General features: G+C 34.7%; 1 protein-coding gene across 20 annotated transcripts in view; it reads right to left on the minus strand.

Moving 5' to 3' along the window:
- Positions 1-16,576, minus strand: part of FUBP1 (far upstream element binding protein 1) — a 36,725-nt gene that overhangs the window by 7,794 nt on the left and 12,355 nt on the right. For 12 of the 20 annotated variants that reach the window (XR_005082913.2, XR_005082910.2, XR_005082914.2 and 9 more), the window contains 11 exons: positions 15,842-16,004; positions 15,646-15,744; positions 15,406-15,507; positions 15,046-15,148; positions 14,854-14,954; positions 14,350-14,491; positions 13,278-13,438; positions 10,684-10,835; positions 10,517-10,596; positions 6,942-7,079; positions 4,911-4,985 (listed from right to left, as the gene is read on the minus strand). Coding sequence is in view for 15 of the 20 variants with exons in the window: in XM_037148115.2 (XP_037004010.2) it covers positions 4,911-4,985; positions 6,942-7,079; positions 10,517-10,596; positions 10,684-10,835; positions 13,278-13,438; positions 14,350-14,491; positions 14,854-14,954; positions 15,046-15,148; positions 15,406-15,507; positions 15,646-15,744; positions 15,842-16,004 (1,316 nt within the window). In the remaining 5 variants the exon portion in view is untranslated. The remainder of the gene's footprint in view (positions 1-4,910; positions 4,986-6,941; positions 7,080-10,516; positions 10,597-10,683; positions 10,836-13,277; positions 13,439-14,349; positions 14,492-14,853; positions 14,955-15,045; positions 15,149-15,405; positions 15,508-15,645; positions 15,745-15,841; positions 16,005-16,576) is intronic. The other 8 variants (XM_037148118.2, XM_037148117.2, XM_037148113.2 and 5 more) reach the window with 1 other exon arrangement.

Consider the following 16,576-nt stretch of genomic DNA (forward strand, 5'->3'; position numbering starts at 1 on the left):
GCAACAAGATCAAAGAAACAAAATTCAAGAGTTTTCATGAGCAGGTCTTTTTGCTAATCAGGGCAACTTCTCTGAATTAAGAGAATGAAGGATGTAACAACCAATGTAATACACAAACCTCAAACAGGCTCCAGATTAAAACAAAACTACACACTAATAGCTACAAAAGACATTTTTCTGACAAGAAAAATTTAAATATGGTCTGTATGTTGCTATTATTGAAGTAATTTATTTAGAGCAAATAGTCCGCAACTTACTTTGAACTAGGAACAAGAAACATGTATACACACAAAATACATATGGCAAACTTAAAAAAAAAAAAAAAAAAGGTGAATCTGGTAGAAAATGAGTATTTGCTATTCTATTTTTCCAATTTTTGAAAGGCATAAAACATTTTGAAAAAGTTGAGAAAGAAAACATGTTTTCCTATTTAGCTCTTGCATTTGAAGAGAATTTTATTTAGTTTGTAATAAACATGGCTGTATAAAGTTGCAGCTAAACAAAAAATACTGAAGCACAGACATAAAGAAAGCTGCTTTTATGTTTGCTGAATGTTTCTAATGAAGCAACCTTAAACAGTTATGTACCACAGGGGCAACAACATACAGCACATGTGACGATAGTATACTGTACAACCTGGGTAAGCGCACTCTTATGATGTTCATACAATGGAATCACTTAAGGATAAATTTCTCAGCAAGTATCCCCGTTTTTAAGTGATGCATGACAGTAGCTTTAAGAAGTCTATTACCATTACAAAACTTAAAACTGGTCAAATAAAAGCAACTGAGTGTGTAAAAATTAAAGACTTATGATTATCTTTAAAAATGCGTGAAAAAAACCCCCTTCTATGGGCAACAACACACAGAAATCCCATATAATATAAACATAAACAAAAGTCTCAATTTTTGTTTTCCATATTTCTTTACAGAAAGGATCTGAGTTTTAACATTTTGCTTTTATGAGAAAAAACACTATTCAGGCAAATTTGAAACAGGTTTTCAGTATTTACACAACTGCCCAATGTGCTGGTACGTACACTAATAAAACCACATAAGGTCTCTTACAAAATGCACATTTGAAAACCTGATGAAGTCAAACCTGGCTAAGGAAGCAACAATTTCCACTTCAGGTTTATATAAGCAACTAAATGTCATTATTAAGAGATACTCATTTTATAGGCAAAATACCAATATAAGATGGTAGAAACTGGGAAGCATATCAAGAAAATACATCAAATGTGAATGTTCTCTAAAACAAACAAAAAACCCCATCCCTCCAAACTCAAACATCCACGTGAAAAATAAACACGTGGTAGGTCATCAAACATTTGACATCCCAACGAAGTTATCTGAAGAAAAACTCCTTGCATTCCTCCAATCTGAAGGGTACATGTGATTCATTTTGTCCTGCTGAAAGGAGGAAAAGAACTCTTCCTATCTAACCATATTTTTTGTTTAAAGATAGGATTTGTTTTATTTTTAGACAGAGGGGAAGGTACGGAGAGAAGAGGGAGTGAAAGAAACATCTATGTGTGGTTGCTTCTCACATGCCCCCTACTAGGGACCTGACCTGCAACCCAGGCTTGTGCCCTGAGAAGCAACCGAATCAGCAGGCAACCCTGTGGTTTGCAGGCCAGCACTCAATCCACTGAGTTACACCAGCCAGGGCCTCTAATCTGCTTATGATTTGGCTGTCCCCTAGCCTCTTGCACCTCTCTGCCCTTTTTTGGACATGTCCTTAACTTGCCTCCCCCTTCTTTTCCTCAGTTCAAAAAATATTTTGATGCCAGGGACTATAGTTTATCACTTAACATTCACATATAGCTCCACAATATATAAAGTTTTATTTTAACTTAATTTCATTTTAACAGCTAAGACTTGCTCTATAGTTCTCATCTAACATTCTATTATGGCCCAAGAGCCAGCCTTGCTTGAATAGATTTTCATTCTCACTTATCTCTATAGACCAGCAACATTCCCACAACCCTTCTCTCCACTTTTAAGCTTAAAATACCACATACTAAAGGTTAAAGTCCACCATAATTAATATTATAAGGGCCTTTCTCAGGACAAACTTTTTCCCAAAATGCCTTCACTTACCATCTTCCAAATAGAAATTGACTATCTACTTTGAAAATTTCTTTGTTCTCTTTAGAGTGTTATTTATTATTTAAATAGTTTCCTTCATTCTAGCTTTAAAAATATCTACCCCAATCCCTCAAATGCTGCCACTGCTTAAGGAAGAGGACTTAAAATTCTCTTCCTTAACTCTCTAGAACCTCATTAAGAATTTCTCCCCTGAATTCTCTTGAGAGTTAATCCTCTTAACTCTTAAAAAGTGTTTCAGAAAACAAAACTAATTTAAAAACTTAACCTGCATGTTTCAACAGAGGTTTATTTACTAAGAAGCAAACAATGACAAATTCACAGTGCTAGTGTGGATTTTCTATTCTTGACAAGAAAACCTGAAATTAGGCTTCATAGCTGGAAGCACCTGCCTCACTTGGTGAAAAGGGCGCAGGTTTCCTAGGAAATCCTAGCCCTGGCACCGGAAGAGTAAAACTTAGCTTCTCCAAATAAAGGAATTAGATTTGAAGATAAATATCTTTGTCTCCCTAATATTTTATTACTCCTTTCTTTCTTCTCATTTAAAAAGCTCCAAGACTAAACTGTTATTAATTTAATGCTTTAAGGACTCTTATTTGTGGTTACTCTAAAAAGATCTTAAGGACAAGCAATGAACCTTGTTATTAGAGTAATTAAGCAACCAATCACTTACAAAAAAAAGAACTTCAATAGGAAAAAAAATCAGTGGAGTTTGTATCTCTCATTAAAACCCCAGCAACCTAACATTATTTTCTCCTTTAAGATAACAGAGAATAACTCCATTAGTCAACTTTATTCATAAAATTAACAGCCTGAAATTAGCTCAAAGACACATTAAATTAATGAATAATACGCAGCATGACTTTCCCAAAGTCATTCTAACAATTATTTTTCTTTCTTTAAAATGAGCTGTGTAAAAAATCCTTATCACCAGGTATATGTACTTTTATACAAAGATTAATCACCCTTTGGGAAATATTTTTCTGTGGAAAATGATATTTTTTGATAAAGAAAACATTAAAATTTACATTGAGAATCACAAATAGACTGTATCTTAAGAGAAAATTCTATTATCTGTATACTTTCTTTCTATGCCAATGAAGGATGGGCAAGTTTGTCTGTTAGCTTTCATTTATGAGCACTAGCTGTGGTGTAAGTTGTGTTATTTGTAAATGACTAAGAGCATAAGCATCTGAAAAACAAAACAAAAAACCCCCACTTGTCTGGAAGTAAAATATCAGGTTCTAAATAATCCCCGAGAAAGGCAAATTTTGGAGACAGACTTGGGACATAGATACTCTTAGGGGTCAAAGTCTGGTTCCACCTCTTAGTTGTGACCTCTGTTTCTCAGTCTGTACATGTAAAGTGTCAGTCAGGATACAGTTCTTTTTATTCACAGCAGTCTACATTAACCTATTTGCAATATACTTTATGAACAACTATACCCTCCATTAGAATATAATAACCAGAAGAGCAGAGTTCCTAGCTGCTGCAATCACATTCTAAGCATCTATCACTATGTCCTCTACATTTACTGAAAGAAAACGGCCTTTCTAGGTGACTGATTGTCCTATTCCATATTTGAAAATGTTATTTAAGTAATTTCCTGTCATGCAGGTTACTTCTAATCTGCTTATTTTGGAGCAATGAAGACTGTAGTTCCTCTATAGTCAACCATGGTCAAAAAAATTTAATGGAAAATTCCAGAAATAAACAATTTATGTTTTAAGTTGCACACTGTTCTAGGTAGCATGATAAAATCTGGAGCCATCCCACCCTTCCCCAGAATGTGAATCATACCCTTTTATCCAGCATATCCACAGTCTATGCTTCCTGCACCTTAAGTCACTTATAGTTGTTTTGGTTACTACATCATTGTCACAGTATTGTAAGTGACTGTATTGAAGTAACCCCTATATTACTTATATTGTCATAATTTTTCTATTTTGTGATTATTGTTGCTAATCTCTTATGATGCCTAATTTATAAGTTAATTTTATCACAGGTATGTATGTATAGGAATAAACAGTATATATTTGGTTCAGTACTATCTCTGATTTCAGGCATCCACTTAGGGTCTTGGAATATAGTGTTATCCCCTGTGGATAAGGGGATACTACTATAATACCACAACCAATTTTCTCTACAACTCTAGAATTTAATCTATGCCATTTGGCTATTATCATATATATAATTATCTTTGACAAAAACATTGGTAATACTCAATATTGTATGTGCCAGTACGAAAATTCTGACTTTCAGTTAGTTAAGTGGATTAACAAATGGATTTAGAAATAAAAATGTTTCCTTGTTATGAAACACAAATTTAACAATTACCATTCATAATGACCTTGAAATGTCTGAAAGTTCAGTGATTCTGGAATGAATTCTTGCTCAACTATTTTTTTAAGATATTTTTTAAAAAGATTTTTATTTATTTATTTTTAGAGAGAGGGGAAGGAAAAGAGAAAAAGAGGGAGGGAAATATCAATGTGTGAGAGATACATCGACTGGTTGCCTCTCACACGCCCCCAACTGGGGACCTGGCCTAAAACCCACACATGTACTCTGACTGGGAATCACACCAGTGACCTTTTGGTTCCCAGGCTGGCAGTCAATCCACTGAGCCACACCAGCCAGGGCAGGACTATTCTCTTAAGATTTAAAAATTAATCAATGAAAGAAAAAGTAATAAAAACATGACACAAACATGCTTTTATAGAAAAATTTAGCCTTCCAGAATAGTATTTACTAAATGCTTCAGTATAATTAAATGTATAAAAAAAGAAATGTAGAACATACCCATTTTTTTGTAGTACTCTTCCCAAGCCTTGGTATAATCAACTGGTCCAGCTGGAGCTGGGTTCTGTTGATCTCCTTGTTCAAGGAAAGGGGGGGGAGGGAGGAGAGAAAGATGATCAACATTTTAAAAGACAAGTGTGTCCTTTTCCTTTTGTTCCTTGAGTAAAAGAGTTGGAAATGGCCTGCCATAGAGAGGGAGGGGGGAAGGGGAAGGGCTGCGAGGTATCCCTGCTGGTGTACACCCAAGTATAGAGTTGGTTGACAGAGAATATGACCTGTGTACTTGGAAGAGTCGTTACACTGAGCATGTAAGTAGATTCACTTGTCAAATAAGAAAACATACCAAGGACACCAGGTCCTTCGCCATTTATAAACATGAAAAGGGGAAAAACTAGAAATAAACTTGAAGAGCAAGAATGTAATTGCAGGTGATATGAATGTACAGTGTAAAATACGTATCATACATGGGTATTTGTGTTGTTTATGTAGGTATGCATGTATGTAAATTATATAGCTATGTATGCTGAAAGGAGCTAGATGCAATGACACCTCCCTAACAATGAACATGCTGATATTGGTTTCTAAATACAATCATCATCTACTAAAAAGAATCATGGCTCCTTTGGAAAAGTGGCTGATTCTAGGGCTGGAGATCAGAGAGCACAAAATGAGCACCTTATTGTGCAAGAAAGCAAGAAAGTGCTTTAAGAATGACAGGGATGTCGAGAGGATACAGGAGCCATCTTGAATGTAGCCCTGACTGGCCAAATCGAGGACAATTTAATAATTAAAATAACAATAGTCTAAAATACAATCTATTGAAGGTGAAAGGATTAGCCAAAGAACATATATGCACAAACCATATACACAGACAACAGTGTGTGGTGATGGCCAGAGGAAAGGAGGGAGGATGGAAAAACCTGTAATAGTGTAAACAATAAAAATAAAGTAAAAAATAAAATAAAATACAATCCACTGAGTAAGAATTCATATTGATAGGAGTAAGAAGAGAAAAACAACTCTTCCTCATAGTAAAATATCAAGTAGTAATGTAAAATAAATGAGGAAAACAAATTACCATAACTAGCTGAATGAAGCAGGTGTTATTCAGTGAAGGTCAGCCCAATGGGTAGAAGTGCAATGAGATACAGAATAGTAGTCTACTCTCACTATAACTCTCCAATAAACAAATAAGAACAAAATAATTTCAAAAAGAAATAGGGTGATTTCATGGTATAGAAACCTAGCAGATACCAGTATGACCAAGTTATCAGTTACCATCTCGAGGGATGAAACAAGCCAACATTCTATGATTCTCGATGTAACACACTAAGCAGCACACACCATGATTTTTGAGGTATTCTTGCCATACCATAAATAGGATCTCGTGAGGATGACCTCATCTTCACGACAGAAGGTTCAAGGGACCTAGATTGACTATCATCCCACCAAACAAAATGTCTACACTCTTTCTAACAGGGAAAAGATTATTCCTGATTGGTAAGCCTAAATATACCTGACAACTAATAAAAATGTTACCAGATAGGATCCTGGATCAGAATAAAAACTGTTGGGACAAATGGTGAAATCTAAATTAAGGACTGTGCACTGAGACGGTAATAACTTATCAGTGTTAATTAACCGATGTGGAGAGCTGATGATGATTATGGGTTTTTAGAGTAATATAGAAAGGTGTATTTAAGTGATACAGAAAGGTATATGGTTCTGACGAAGTCTAATGATAACTGACATGCTCACATGATCGAGAGGGTTATACAGAAAATGGGGGTGTCAGTCATAGATAAAACAGTAGTAACTAGATTATCTGGGTTACTCTTGTTCTCTAATGTATCTTACAACTTTTATGCAAGTTTGAGATTATTTCAAAGTAACTTATTTTGTTAAAAGAAAGTCTTCTTACTGAAGCTGTAACTGAGTATTAGGAATTTTAAAGTATTGTACATGCAGTTTATATATCATTCCAAACACAGGATTTCATGTTTATATATAAAAAATAAATTGTTTAGTTACCATAGTTACCTTGTCCATTGGTTTGGGTTGTAGTTGGTGCACCAGCAGGAGCTGCAGGTGGTGGCTGTGCTTGCTGTTGGTAATAGTGAGCATAATATGCAGCCCAAGCTGCTGAATTTGGATCAGTTCCTGCCTTAGCTAGAATAAACAAAAGTTCAAAGTTTGCACCTGAGGTCCTCTATCTATCTATCTATCTATCTATCTATCTATCTATCTATCTATCCATCCATCCACCCACCCACCCACCCACCCACCCACCCATTACCCTTCCAACCATCCTATCCCCCTCCTCCCACTCACATTCTCTGGTAAATATATAGACCCCAAAATTAACCAGACATAAAAAATTATAAATAGAAACTTTCAAATTCTATTTTCATTGTTAACCTTAGCTTTTATAGAAAACTGAGGTTCGGAATTAACTGACATTCCTAGGTCCTAGAAAACTAGTTGGTGGCAGAAATGGGATAAGAATAAAGATCTTTTGGCTCAAATCCAGTGCTTTGTCTCAAAACATCTTGTGTGTTTTTTCTTAACCTGCTTTGCCTCAAGGACAGCAATAGTTCTATGTGGCAAATGACTAAAGGAAGAAGATTTCTAGGGTTTAACCTGTACAAGGAAGAAACAGTTATTATAGAACTATGAACTCTGTCCTATCTTGTCTTCAATAAAGACAACTTAAAAATCCTCGAAAAAAAAAGAGATTAGCCATATTTCACCTCATATTTCATAATGATTATCCTAAACATAAACCTTATGTCATTACCCTACTGGAAATTCTTCATTTATTCCCTGGAGTTGTCAGGATTGTCAAAGCTCTTAAGCATAGCATATCATTCAATATCTTTAATGAACTGGACCACCTGGATTATCCTTTCCATTCCAGCCTCATCTTCCCTCTTTGTCATTTTTCTAACACATGTTCTGGCCACAATAAACTGCTTGTACTTTTCAGAAGTTACCATGCTCCTATCTGGGCCTTTGAGCATGTTATACTTCCTCTGTACTTGACTCACCTTCACAAAAATCAACTAAGGCATTAACCGTTTGAGACCTCTCAGTCAGAGACAGAAATCCTCTTATTGATTCTGTCCTTCATACTAGGAATTTCATACTGTATTACAGGTCTATATTAATTTACATCCTCAAGAAGAATATATTTCCTTAGCCAGAGTTAACATCTATAATGTAATCTGTTTATAGCCTTTGTCCCAAATGGGCTGCAATTCTCGACTACTTAATAAAAGTGAATAAAGTTTGAGGGGGGAAAAAAAAAAGGAGCAAGGATTTTTAGAGTGATATAAATCTAAGGTGATACAATTCTTAAGACATTACACCACTCTCCTAACCATTCAGGTAAGAAATATATTGCTTTTCTATATTGGATATTTATGTCTCAATAATTACATTACCTGTATACTAATTAATAAAAATATTTTCACTTGACAGCAAGTCTGGACAGAGAAAGTGGGATAAAAAACTTTAGGAAGTGATACTGTACTCCTGAGTGAATGTTATATATAAGAAAAAGTCTTAAAGTCCATTAAAGCAATAATAAAGAAAAAATGCTATATAAGAAAACAAGCCTCGTGTTTACATATAACTAAGATACAGTGAGAACCTGCCAATATTCCTTCATTGTAACAACATTCATTCATGTATCACCATTTTTTATATAAGAAAACAGATTTTAAAGGAGTTCAAGAATTTGTTATATACCACAATTAGTAAGTTTAAGATTAGGGTTTATCTAGGTATGTTTAATTTAAAGTTCTTGACCACTACATAAATCCTTAACAGCCCACTGAATTTTTATACAGATTTTAGTTCAGAACACTGACTTTTACTGTTAATATTAAACCAGAATACTTAATCAAATTCACTGTAACAATTTCATTTAAATTATTTGTTTTTTACATAATATTAAGTCTAATATAAGCAATACTTAATTATGGCTATCTTTTAGCTAAATGAGTTATTTCCTAAAGGCAATGCTGAAAACCATATTAACCAATTCTTACAGTGCTGACTTCGCTACTACTCCAAGTGGGAAAATGAGATTGTGAGAAACCACTTCTCTATTCCCACCATTTTCCTCAATCATGCTACCTACCCAAACAGTGTTGCTCATAGATGCAATCCTGCAGATCCAAGTTACCAAATACAAATCCACCCCTTAACTTGACCAACCTATTGAATCTATTAAATGGTGATCCTTCTGCTTATCACACCACCCCAATTAGCTTACAAGAGGGAAAAGAAAGTTCTTTCATTATCAAAAGACTAACTTTAGACTACTACACAGTAAAAAATATTTGACTATTAAGTCTTTCTATCATAGTATTGCTAGCACTTGGAATCCACTCTTCTGTATAGAATGTAGACTACTCTTTGCATACATAGCTTTGGCATACTCAAGTTGTTTAAGTGAGTGAATGTTGTGGTTATTGGGTGCCATCACATTCCCAAGAACCCAGTTCCCATGAAATTAAAGTATGTTACAAAATATGGGGCCCACGCTTAAGTACCACAATGTTTCATCCACGTTTCATTTAAATGATTTTAGTTTTAAAAAAATACAATACTGCCCTGGATGGTGTGGCTCAGGGGACTGAGTGTGGCCTTTGAACCAAAGGGTCGCTGGTTCAATTCCCAGCCAGGGCACATGCCTAGGTTGCAGGCCAGATCCCCAGTAGGGGGCTCATGAGAGGCAACTGCACACTGATGGTTCTCTCCCTCCCCTTCTCTAAAATTAAATAAATCTTAAAAAAAATACAAATACTAACTAGTGTTAATATGTTAGAAATCCTTGCTTTAGTACCTTCATTAAAACTACTCCAGTAAAAGAGGCCTAAAAGGTAAGTAGTAGGTAAGAAAAAAGGATTAAATGCCCCTTTGATCATGATGGAAAGAAAACTACATAGTGGCAGATGGAATAATATAATATAATATAATATAATATAATATAATATAATATAATATAATATAATATAATATAATATAATATAATATAATATAATATAATATAACACAACATAATATAATAAATATAATATGATATAATATATTATATAAAATCCAGATATGAGCAGAGAAAATGCGTAACAAAATATATTTTAAAGTTCTAACATACAGATATTATTAATACAGGCCTGATCTTTACTAATAGGTAAAATTACCATACCAGGGATACTAAAACAGACGACCTATTTGAGAACTTAGGAATTTAATGCCCAAGGGTTAAATACTCCATTTAGACTCTTAATATACTAACGGTACTGGTACCTAAAACCTAGGACATTGTACTTCTTCCTATAGCTTTTGGCTTTTAATACTCTGCTGTATAACTTCGCAAGTAAAGAAAGCCAAATGCAGAATGAAAGAGGATCCAGGTAAAGACCATATTCACACCAGTCTTATACACTGTAGGAGAACCAGAACCTAATACTCCTGCTGAAAAAGTGAAATTAAAAGTGCAGAAAGTAACGCACAATGCAAAAACAGCACTGGGAAATTTAATATAGCAGGAATGGCACACAATACAAATTACAGATGGATAATGAAGCATCTGTTACCTGGATCAGGAGGGGCCTGTTGCTGCCAGTGTGGATATGCATTTCCCCACCCCTGAGGAGCATAAGGAGCTGGAGGACCACTGAAAAAATGGAAATCAATATAAAAATACAATTTATCAGAAGCTAGAATCTTTGGGGAGAGGCAGAGAACCAAATCCAATACTTACTGAGGAGCAGGGCCAGGTGGTCCTGGATTATAAGGTGCAGGGTTGTAAGGTCCCATTGGAGTTCCAGGCCCAGGAGGACCAGGAGGCCCATGGGGGCCTGGGACACCATGAGGCCCATGGGGTACAGGTGGCCCTAAAGGATTTACTGGGCCCTGCAAAAAACAAAAGGACATACAAAAACCAGAAAAACAGTAATGACTGAACAACTCAAATAATCTTCCAATTCTACCCTCTAATATAGCCACAGAAATAGAAAAACTATCTCAATTCTACCTTACTGAGGCATGTAAAATTCATTAAAATCAACAGCACTAGCAAAAATTGAAAGTTTCTTTATTTCTCTTTTTCACACCATTCTCTTTCACAATTCTTACTTTTGTTAGTATTTCTTTATCTTTACCATCTTAATCATGGAAGCTTATGAACTATCAGATCCTATTTCTACTCTTCTCTCTCTTGCATCTACATATACTCTCCTGACAATAATTATAGCCATCTTGACAATATATTCCCCAAGTTGCTTAGGTCTTATATTGTGAACTATTTACTGAATATTTTACCAATAATGTAACAACTAGTTCTTGCTCAACAAACTAAAGTGCCCCTCACAAACTTTGCCACTGAATCCTATTTAGATCAATAATTGAAACTCATTTTGTCCCTCACCCTCTATCATAACTTTTTAAATACATGAAAATTGCCTTTAAAATTGATTTAACAAATCAGGATATTTCATACCCATATTATTCCACATCGTAATCAATAATTCTTACCTGTTGCCTTTTTTGGTTAACCCAACTTGTAAAGACCATCAGATTTAAATATCCTGTACACTCCTTTCATTTCAGTTAGCACTGACCATGGGACATTTTGGACAAAAATGTTCATGTGCCCTGACTGGGAACCTTTCAACTTGCAGACCAGTGCTCAACCTTCTTGGCTGGGCCACATCAACCAGGGTTAAACTTCATGATTTTTAAAGTCCCTTTTACTGTCCTGGCCTGTGTGGCTCATTTTGGTTGGGGCACTATCCTGTAAATCACAAGGGTGCAGGTTTGACTCTTGGTCAGAGCACATGACTACGGTGCAGGTTTGGGTTTGTTCCTCAACCATGGTGTGTACAAGAGGTAACTGGCTGATGTTTCTCTCTCTGCCCACCTCTCCTCTCTCTAAGATCGATAAGCCTTGGGAGGATTATAATTCCCCACCCAAAATCCCTTTTATTAGCTTGTCTCTTAAGTCTCTAATTCTGTCATTATCCTCCACTTTCATCATTCACAACTTATCCTTCCCAAATCCTAAAATCGGATTACTGGAAAAGCATTTTTACAGGGATGTGTGCCAGGCACAGTGTACACACAGACTTAATCATTTTAATCTCTGCAATCTTATAAAGTAGGTACTGTTATCCTCATTTTCAGAGGAAAAACTGAGGCAAAGATGAATATAATGTCCCACAAGGTCAGTTACTAAATGATTTAGAATATTTTGAACCCAAATAGCCTAACTTGGGTCCATGTTCTTAACCACTACATTAAATTGCTTCTCTAGGACAATCAATCTTATTTGTCCACCAATCCAGAGGAAATCCTGATCCATACACGCTAAGAATAGTACATTTCAAAATCAAGATGTGCTACTCATTTTTCTAGCATGTATGCCATTACTAGGTCCCTTAATTATTTCCTTCATGTCTGTACAATTACTTATTAACCATTTATTTTTATGATATTCTTGTATTTTTGTACATCTATTTTTGGCTTCGCAGAGAAAAGTATCAAACTTCCTTTGCACCCCATTCACAACATGACAAACATCAAGGAGAATTTTCCTAAGAAATTCTAATTATTAATAATAATTTAAAATGCTTATTCACACCATTATGCTAGTCTTCTGTAGTAAAAGAACAAAGTAAAAGAATTATTTACCTCATTTACCAAACAAACATACAAATTTAAAAAAAAAACCAGTCAAGGCTCTTCATCCATTTTTATATTACCACCAGCAAATTTTTCTAGTGGAACACTTTTCAAGTTTGGGAAGTCCTTGCATCAAAATCACCCGAAACATCTTTTGAAATTAGATGTTGGGCTCTATTTCAGACATTGTGAATGACAACTGTATGTGTTAAGTGTAGAGGTGGAAAGGACCCAAGAAGTCTGTATTTAAAACTCCCCAAATGATTGTATATTAGTTAGGATTTATAAATTTCTACTTTAAAGTGGGATGCATCTAATTTATCTTTACCTCACCAGGGTTGCATATAATAAACAATTAATAAATACGGAATTCCCATTATCTATATCCTTCAAATAGGTTCCACAACCCTAATGTATCTGCAAGTAACGCTATACCGCTTATCTATACGCACCCAAATACAAGGTCCTGACCACTTGTAACTGAATTTAGTGACATTACTTTAATTACTGGAAAATCTTTTCTATGTTTATGTTATTTATTATGTGATGGGACCTATAATTTAAAACTAATAATTGACATTTTCCTGTATAGCACTTTTAGGAGCACTTGAATTAATACTGTCTTATTTAATGAATAGGATCTATGCTATACACTGAAGTTTAAAGCATACTCACACCAATCTTTTCTTCTATGAGTTGACGAGCATAGTCTATTTGCTGTGGAGTGCCACGAATTGTAAATAACTTCATATTAGGATCTGCATTAGGTGGAGGATTTCGTTGAAGTTCTATTCTTGCACCAGATTGTTGGCTTATGCTTTTTATGGTTTCACCCCCTAAAATAAAATACAGTAATTTCTCTAAAGAGTCAAAAAATACAAGAAGAGCTACTTAAAAGAAATAAAATTAATAAACAATCAAAAACAAACTCACAGATACAAACAGAATAATTACCAGACAGGCAAGTGGAAAGGCAAATTGGGCATAAGGGGTCAAATGATGGTGGAAAGAAACTAGCTTTCAGGTATAAAGCATGCAAGAGAGTACACAGGTATCGTATTATAATGTTACAGACTTAAAATTTACATTATGTCATTAACAAATGTTACCTCAATAAACTTTAAAAAAGTTGCAATTAAACGGGCCAGTAAGTTTTGACCAGTAGTCCATCTGCTGATATTATACCATGATTCTCCATTTATTCTACACTTTAAGTCAAGTTATAAAGCATTTCATGCTTCTCCTAGAATTATGTTCACATTTTAAATGAGATAACTTAGTATATCTGTACCTAACCTTAAAATGGTTATTCCCCAAGTTGGTTAGGGATTATATAAAAATATTTGCTTCAATTAAATTGCTTTTACAAGCAATGTAAATATAAACTAACACACTTAATAAAAAATTCAAAAACTTAAAACCTGTGAATCAGAAAATAGCAAAGTAAACAAAAACATCCAAACCACTTTTGGGATCAAAAGAAAAGTTTCTTACAGTAATAATTTAACTGTTGGTCTCACCTAGAGGTTAATGTGAGTCAAATCCCATTCTTTTTATTTGAGTATATATAGTCCTTCATTTATGTTTTAGTTGTTACACATCAACATAACACTTTCCTACTACAATAGAGCGCAGGGAAAAAAATCACTGCTACTTGTTTAGAACTGCAAGAAATAGCACCCAAAAAATTAAGTAATGTTAAACTTTTAACCATACATTAAAACAATTAAGAGTTAAAATACATTGCCTTTTCCTATTATTAATCCAGTTTTCCCAGTTGGTACAATGAAATTAAATTCCTGTAGTCCACCAGGTGGTCCCATGTTCCAGTTGCCTTGACCTCTACCTCTTCCTCGACCACCAGGTCCAGGTCCACCAGGATTACCAGCCTAAAGAGGAGAGAAACAATACAGTCAACATAAAAATATGCTCTTCTTTCAACAATTAAACTGTTACATGTCTACTCTGCCCAACTTTTATGTTCCTAAATCATAAATTTAGAAAAGCTGTGAGATAACTTGGCCCAAACAATCAGTCAACAGTAAGCACCATTTATTCTTTACATAGTGGAATGAATAAAGTAGTGCACTTATGCAGCTGCTTTCCTGGTCCAAGTATGTCTACCACAGAGCAATTTAAGCTTTCTAGTGTTTAATAAACTATCATCAAACAGATTCTGATATAAAATAAAGGTGGGCACTTTCAGATTTAATGAAAACGAAATGAAGAAAGTACTAATGCTCTATCACACCTGAACACTTCGGAGGAGGTCTGTAATAATCTCTGCAGCATGCTGACATCGATCTGGAGGTCCTGTTATTTGTGCTATTCTGTCAGGTGTTGTTCCATCATCTTCAAAATGAAACCCAAGATGGATTAATTTAGCTTAAACGTGTTAAAGTAGTTGTTACCAATACTCGGAAAATTAAATGTATGTACTCACCTGGTTTAAACTGAATTCGAACACCAGCATCATTTTGTATTTTTTTAATCATCTCTCCATTTCTTCCTATTACAATGCCAACAGCAAATCTTGGAATGGGGACCTTATGCAAAGAGAGTAAGTATTATAAGAGCAATTTCCAGAAAAATCAAGCTACCCCAAATCATATATGTACAGAACTATTTATATCAAATAAATAAGGTGACAAGACACAAAGTATACTATTGTATTCTAAAGTGAAAAATGGGAGAAAAAGAGAACATGCAATGTTAGAGAAGACTATGTCATACAAAACAGGAAAAACAGTATTATACTCATGGGTTAGCATATAAACATTTAGGAATGAGTATTTTTACTTACATCTATCCCTTCATTTCCTCCTATCCTTGACCCATACTCATTTCGAACTTCTCTGAAACCACCTTGATCACGAATTAACTCTAACACCATTTCCTTTGCTTGCTGAAGTTGAAAAAAAAAAAAATCACCTAATTTAGAAAGCATATCTCAATATCTCAAAACACTACAATTTATTCATACATGTTTTGCTCATTCTGTACCCCCAAACCCCTTCTTTGTAAAATATAAACTTAAGTTTACTTGAACTTTGTATGGATCTCCTGTAATTCTAAGAGGTTTGTCAGCACCAGTGTTCTGAGGTCCATCTTGAATCATAACCATTTTAACTCCAGCCCGTTCCTGTTGATAATAAAAATCACATGTATTAACAAAAGAGGAATGGAAGGAAACTGGCTTCAAAACAGATCAACAGTAATCATTTTATAAACAATAATACCTGAAGTTGTTTAATAGTCTCTCCACCCTTTCCAATAACTAATCCTGCCTTGCTAGCTGGAATCATTATTTCTTGAACTGCATTTCCTGGTCCATCACCATGATGGAAGCCAGGGGCTGGTCTTCCTTTTTCAACAATTTGGTCCAGTAACCGTTTTGCTGACCTGTTAACAAACAAATAGTCAAGTGAGCTGAGCATACCCAAAAGCTTATCCAAAGATCAAAACACAAAATATAATCAGTTATTCCTTCTAATTCAGTTTGTAGTTTAAATCTAAATTTTCACAATTACAAGGTCAAAGATCAAAACTATTTAATTTTCTAGGTATACCATTTTCAGTATTTCTGAAAATCCAAAATTTCTAAGTAGCACTCAACTTATAAAGTTATCATTAAGCTGATGATTCCTCCAAAAACTAAATATATCACTTTATTCTTAATTATATTTTATTGTTCATGGATTACAGTGTCCCCACTTTTCCCACCTCCACCTAGCAGCCCCCACAACTCCTCCTATACAGCTTGCTGTCTTTGTCCATAGGTCCTACATATATGTTCTTTAGCTAATCCCCCTTCACCTCTTTCATCCAGTCCCCACTACCACCTCCCCTCCAACAGCTGTCAGTCTGTCCCATGTACTTATGCCTCTATTTTAATTTTGTTCGTATATTTATGCTTTTAAATCATTTGGGTCATTCCGATGTTCATTCAATAAATATTTAAGAAATGTCAGCTA

Source organism: Artibeus jamaicensis, unplaced genomic scaffold (assembly GCF_021234435.1).
Source record: "Artibeus jamaicensis isolate MK-2021 breed Jamaican fruit bat unplaced genomic scaffold, CSHL_Jam_final scaffold_1019, whole genome shotgun sequence".
Taxonomy (NCBI): domain Eukaryota; kingdom Metazoa; phylum Chordata; class Mammalia; order Chiroptera; family Phyllostomidae; genus Artibeus; species Artibeus jamaicensis.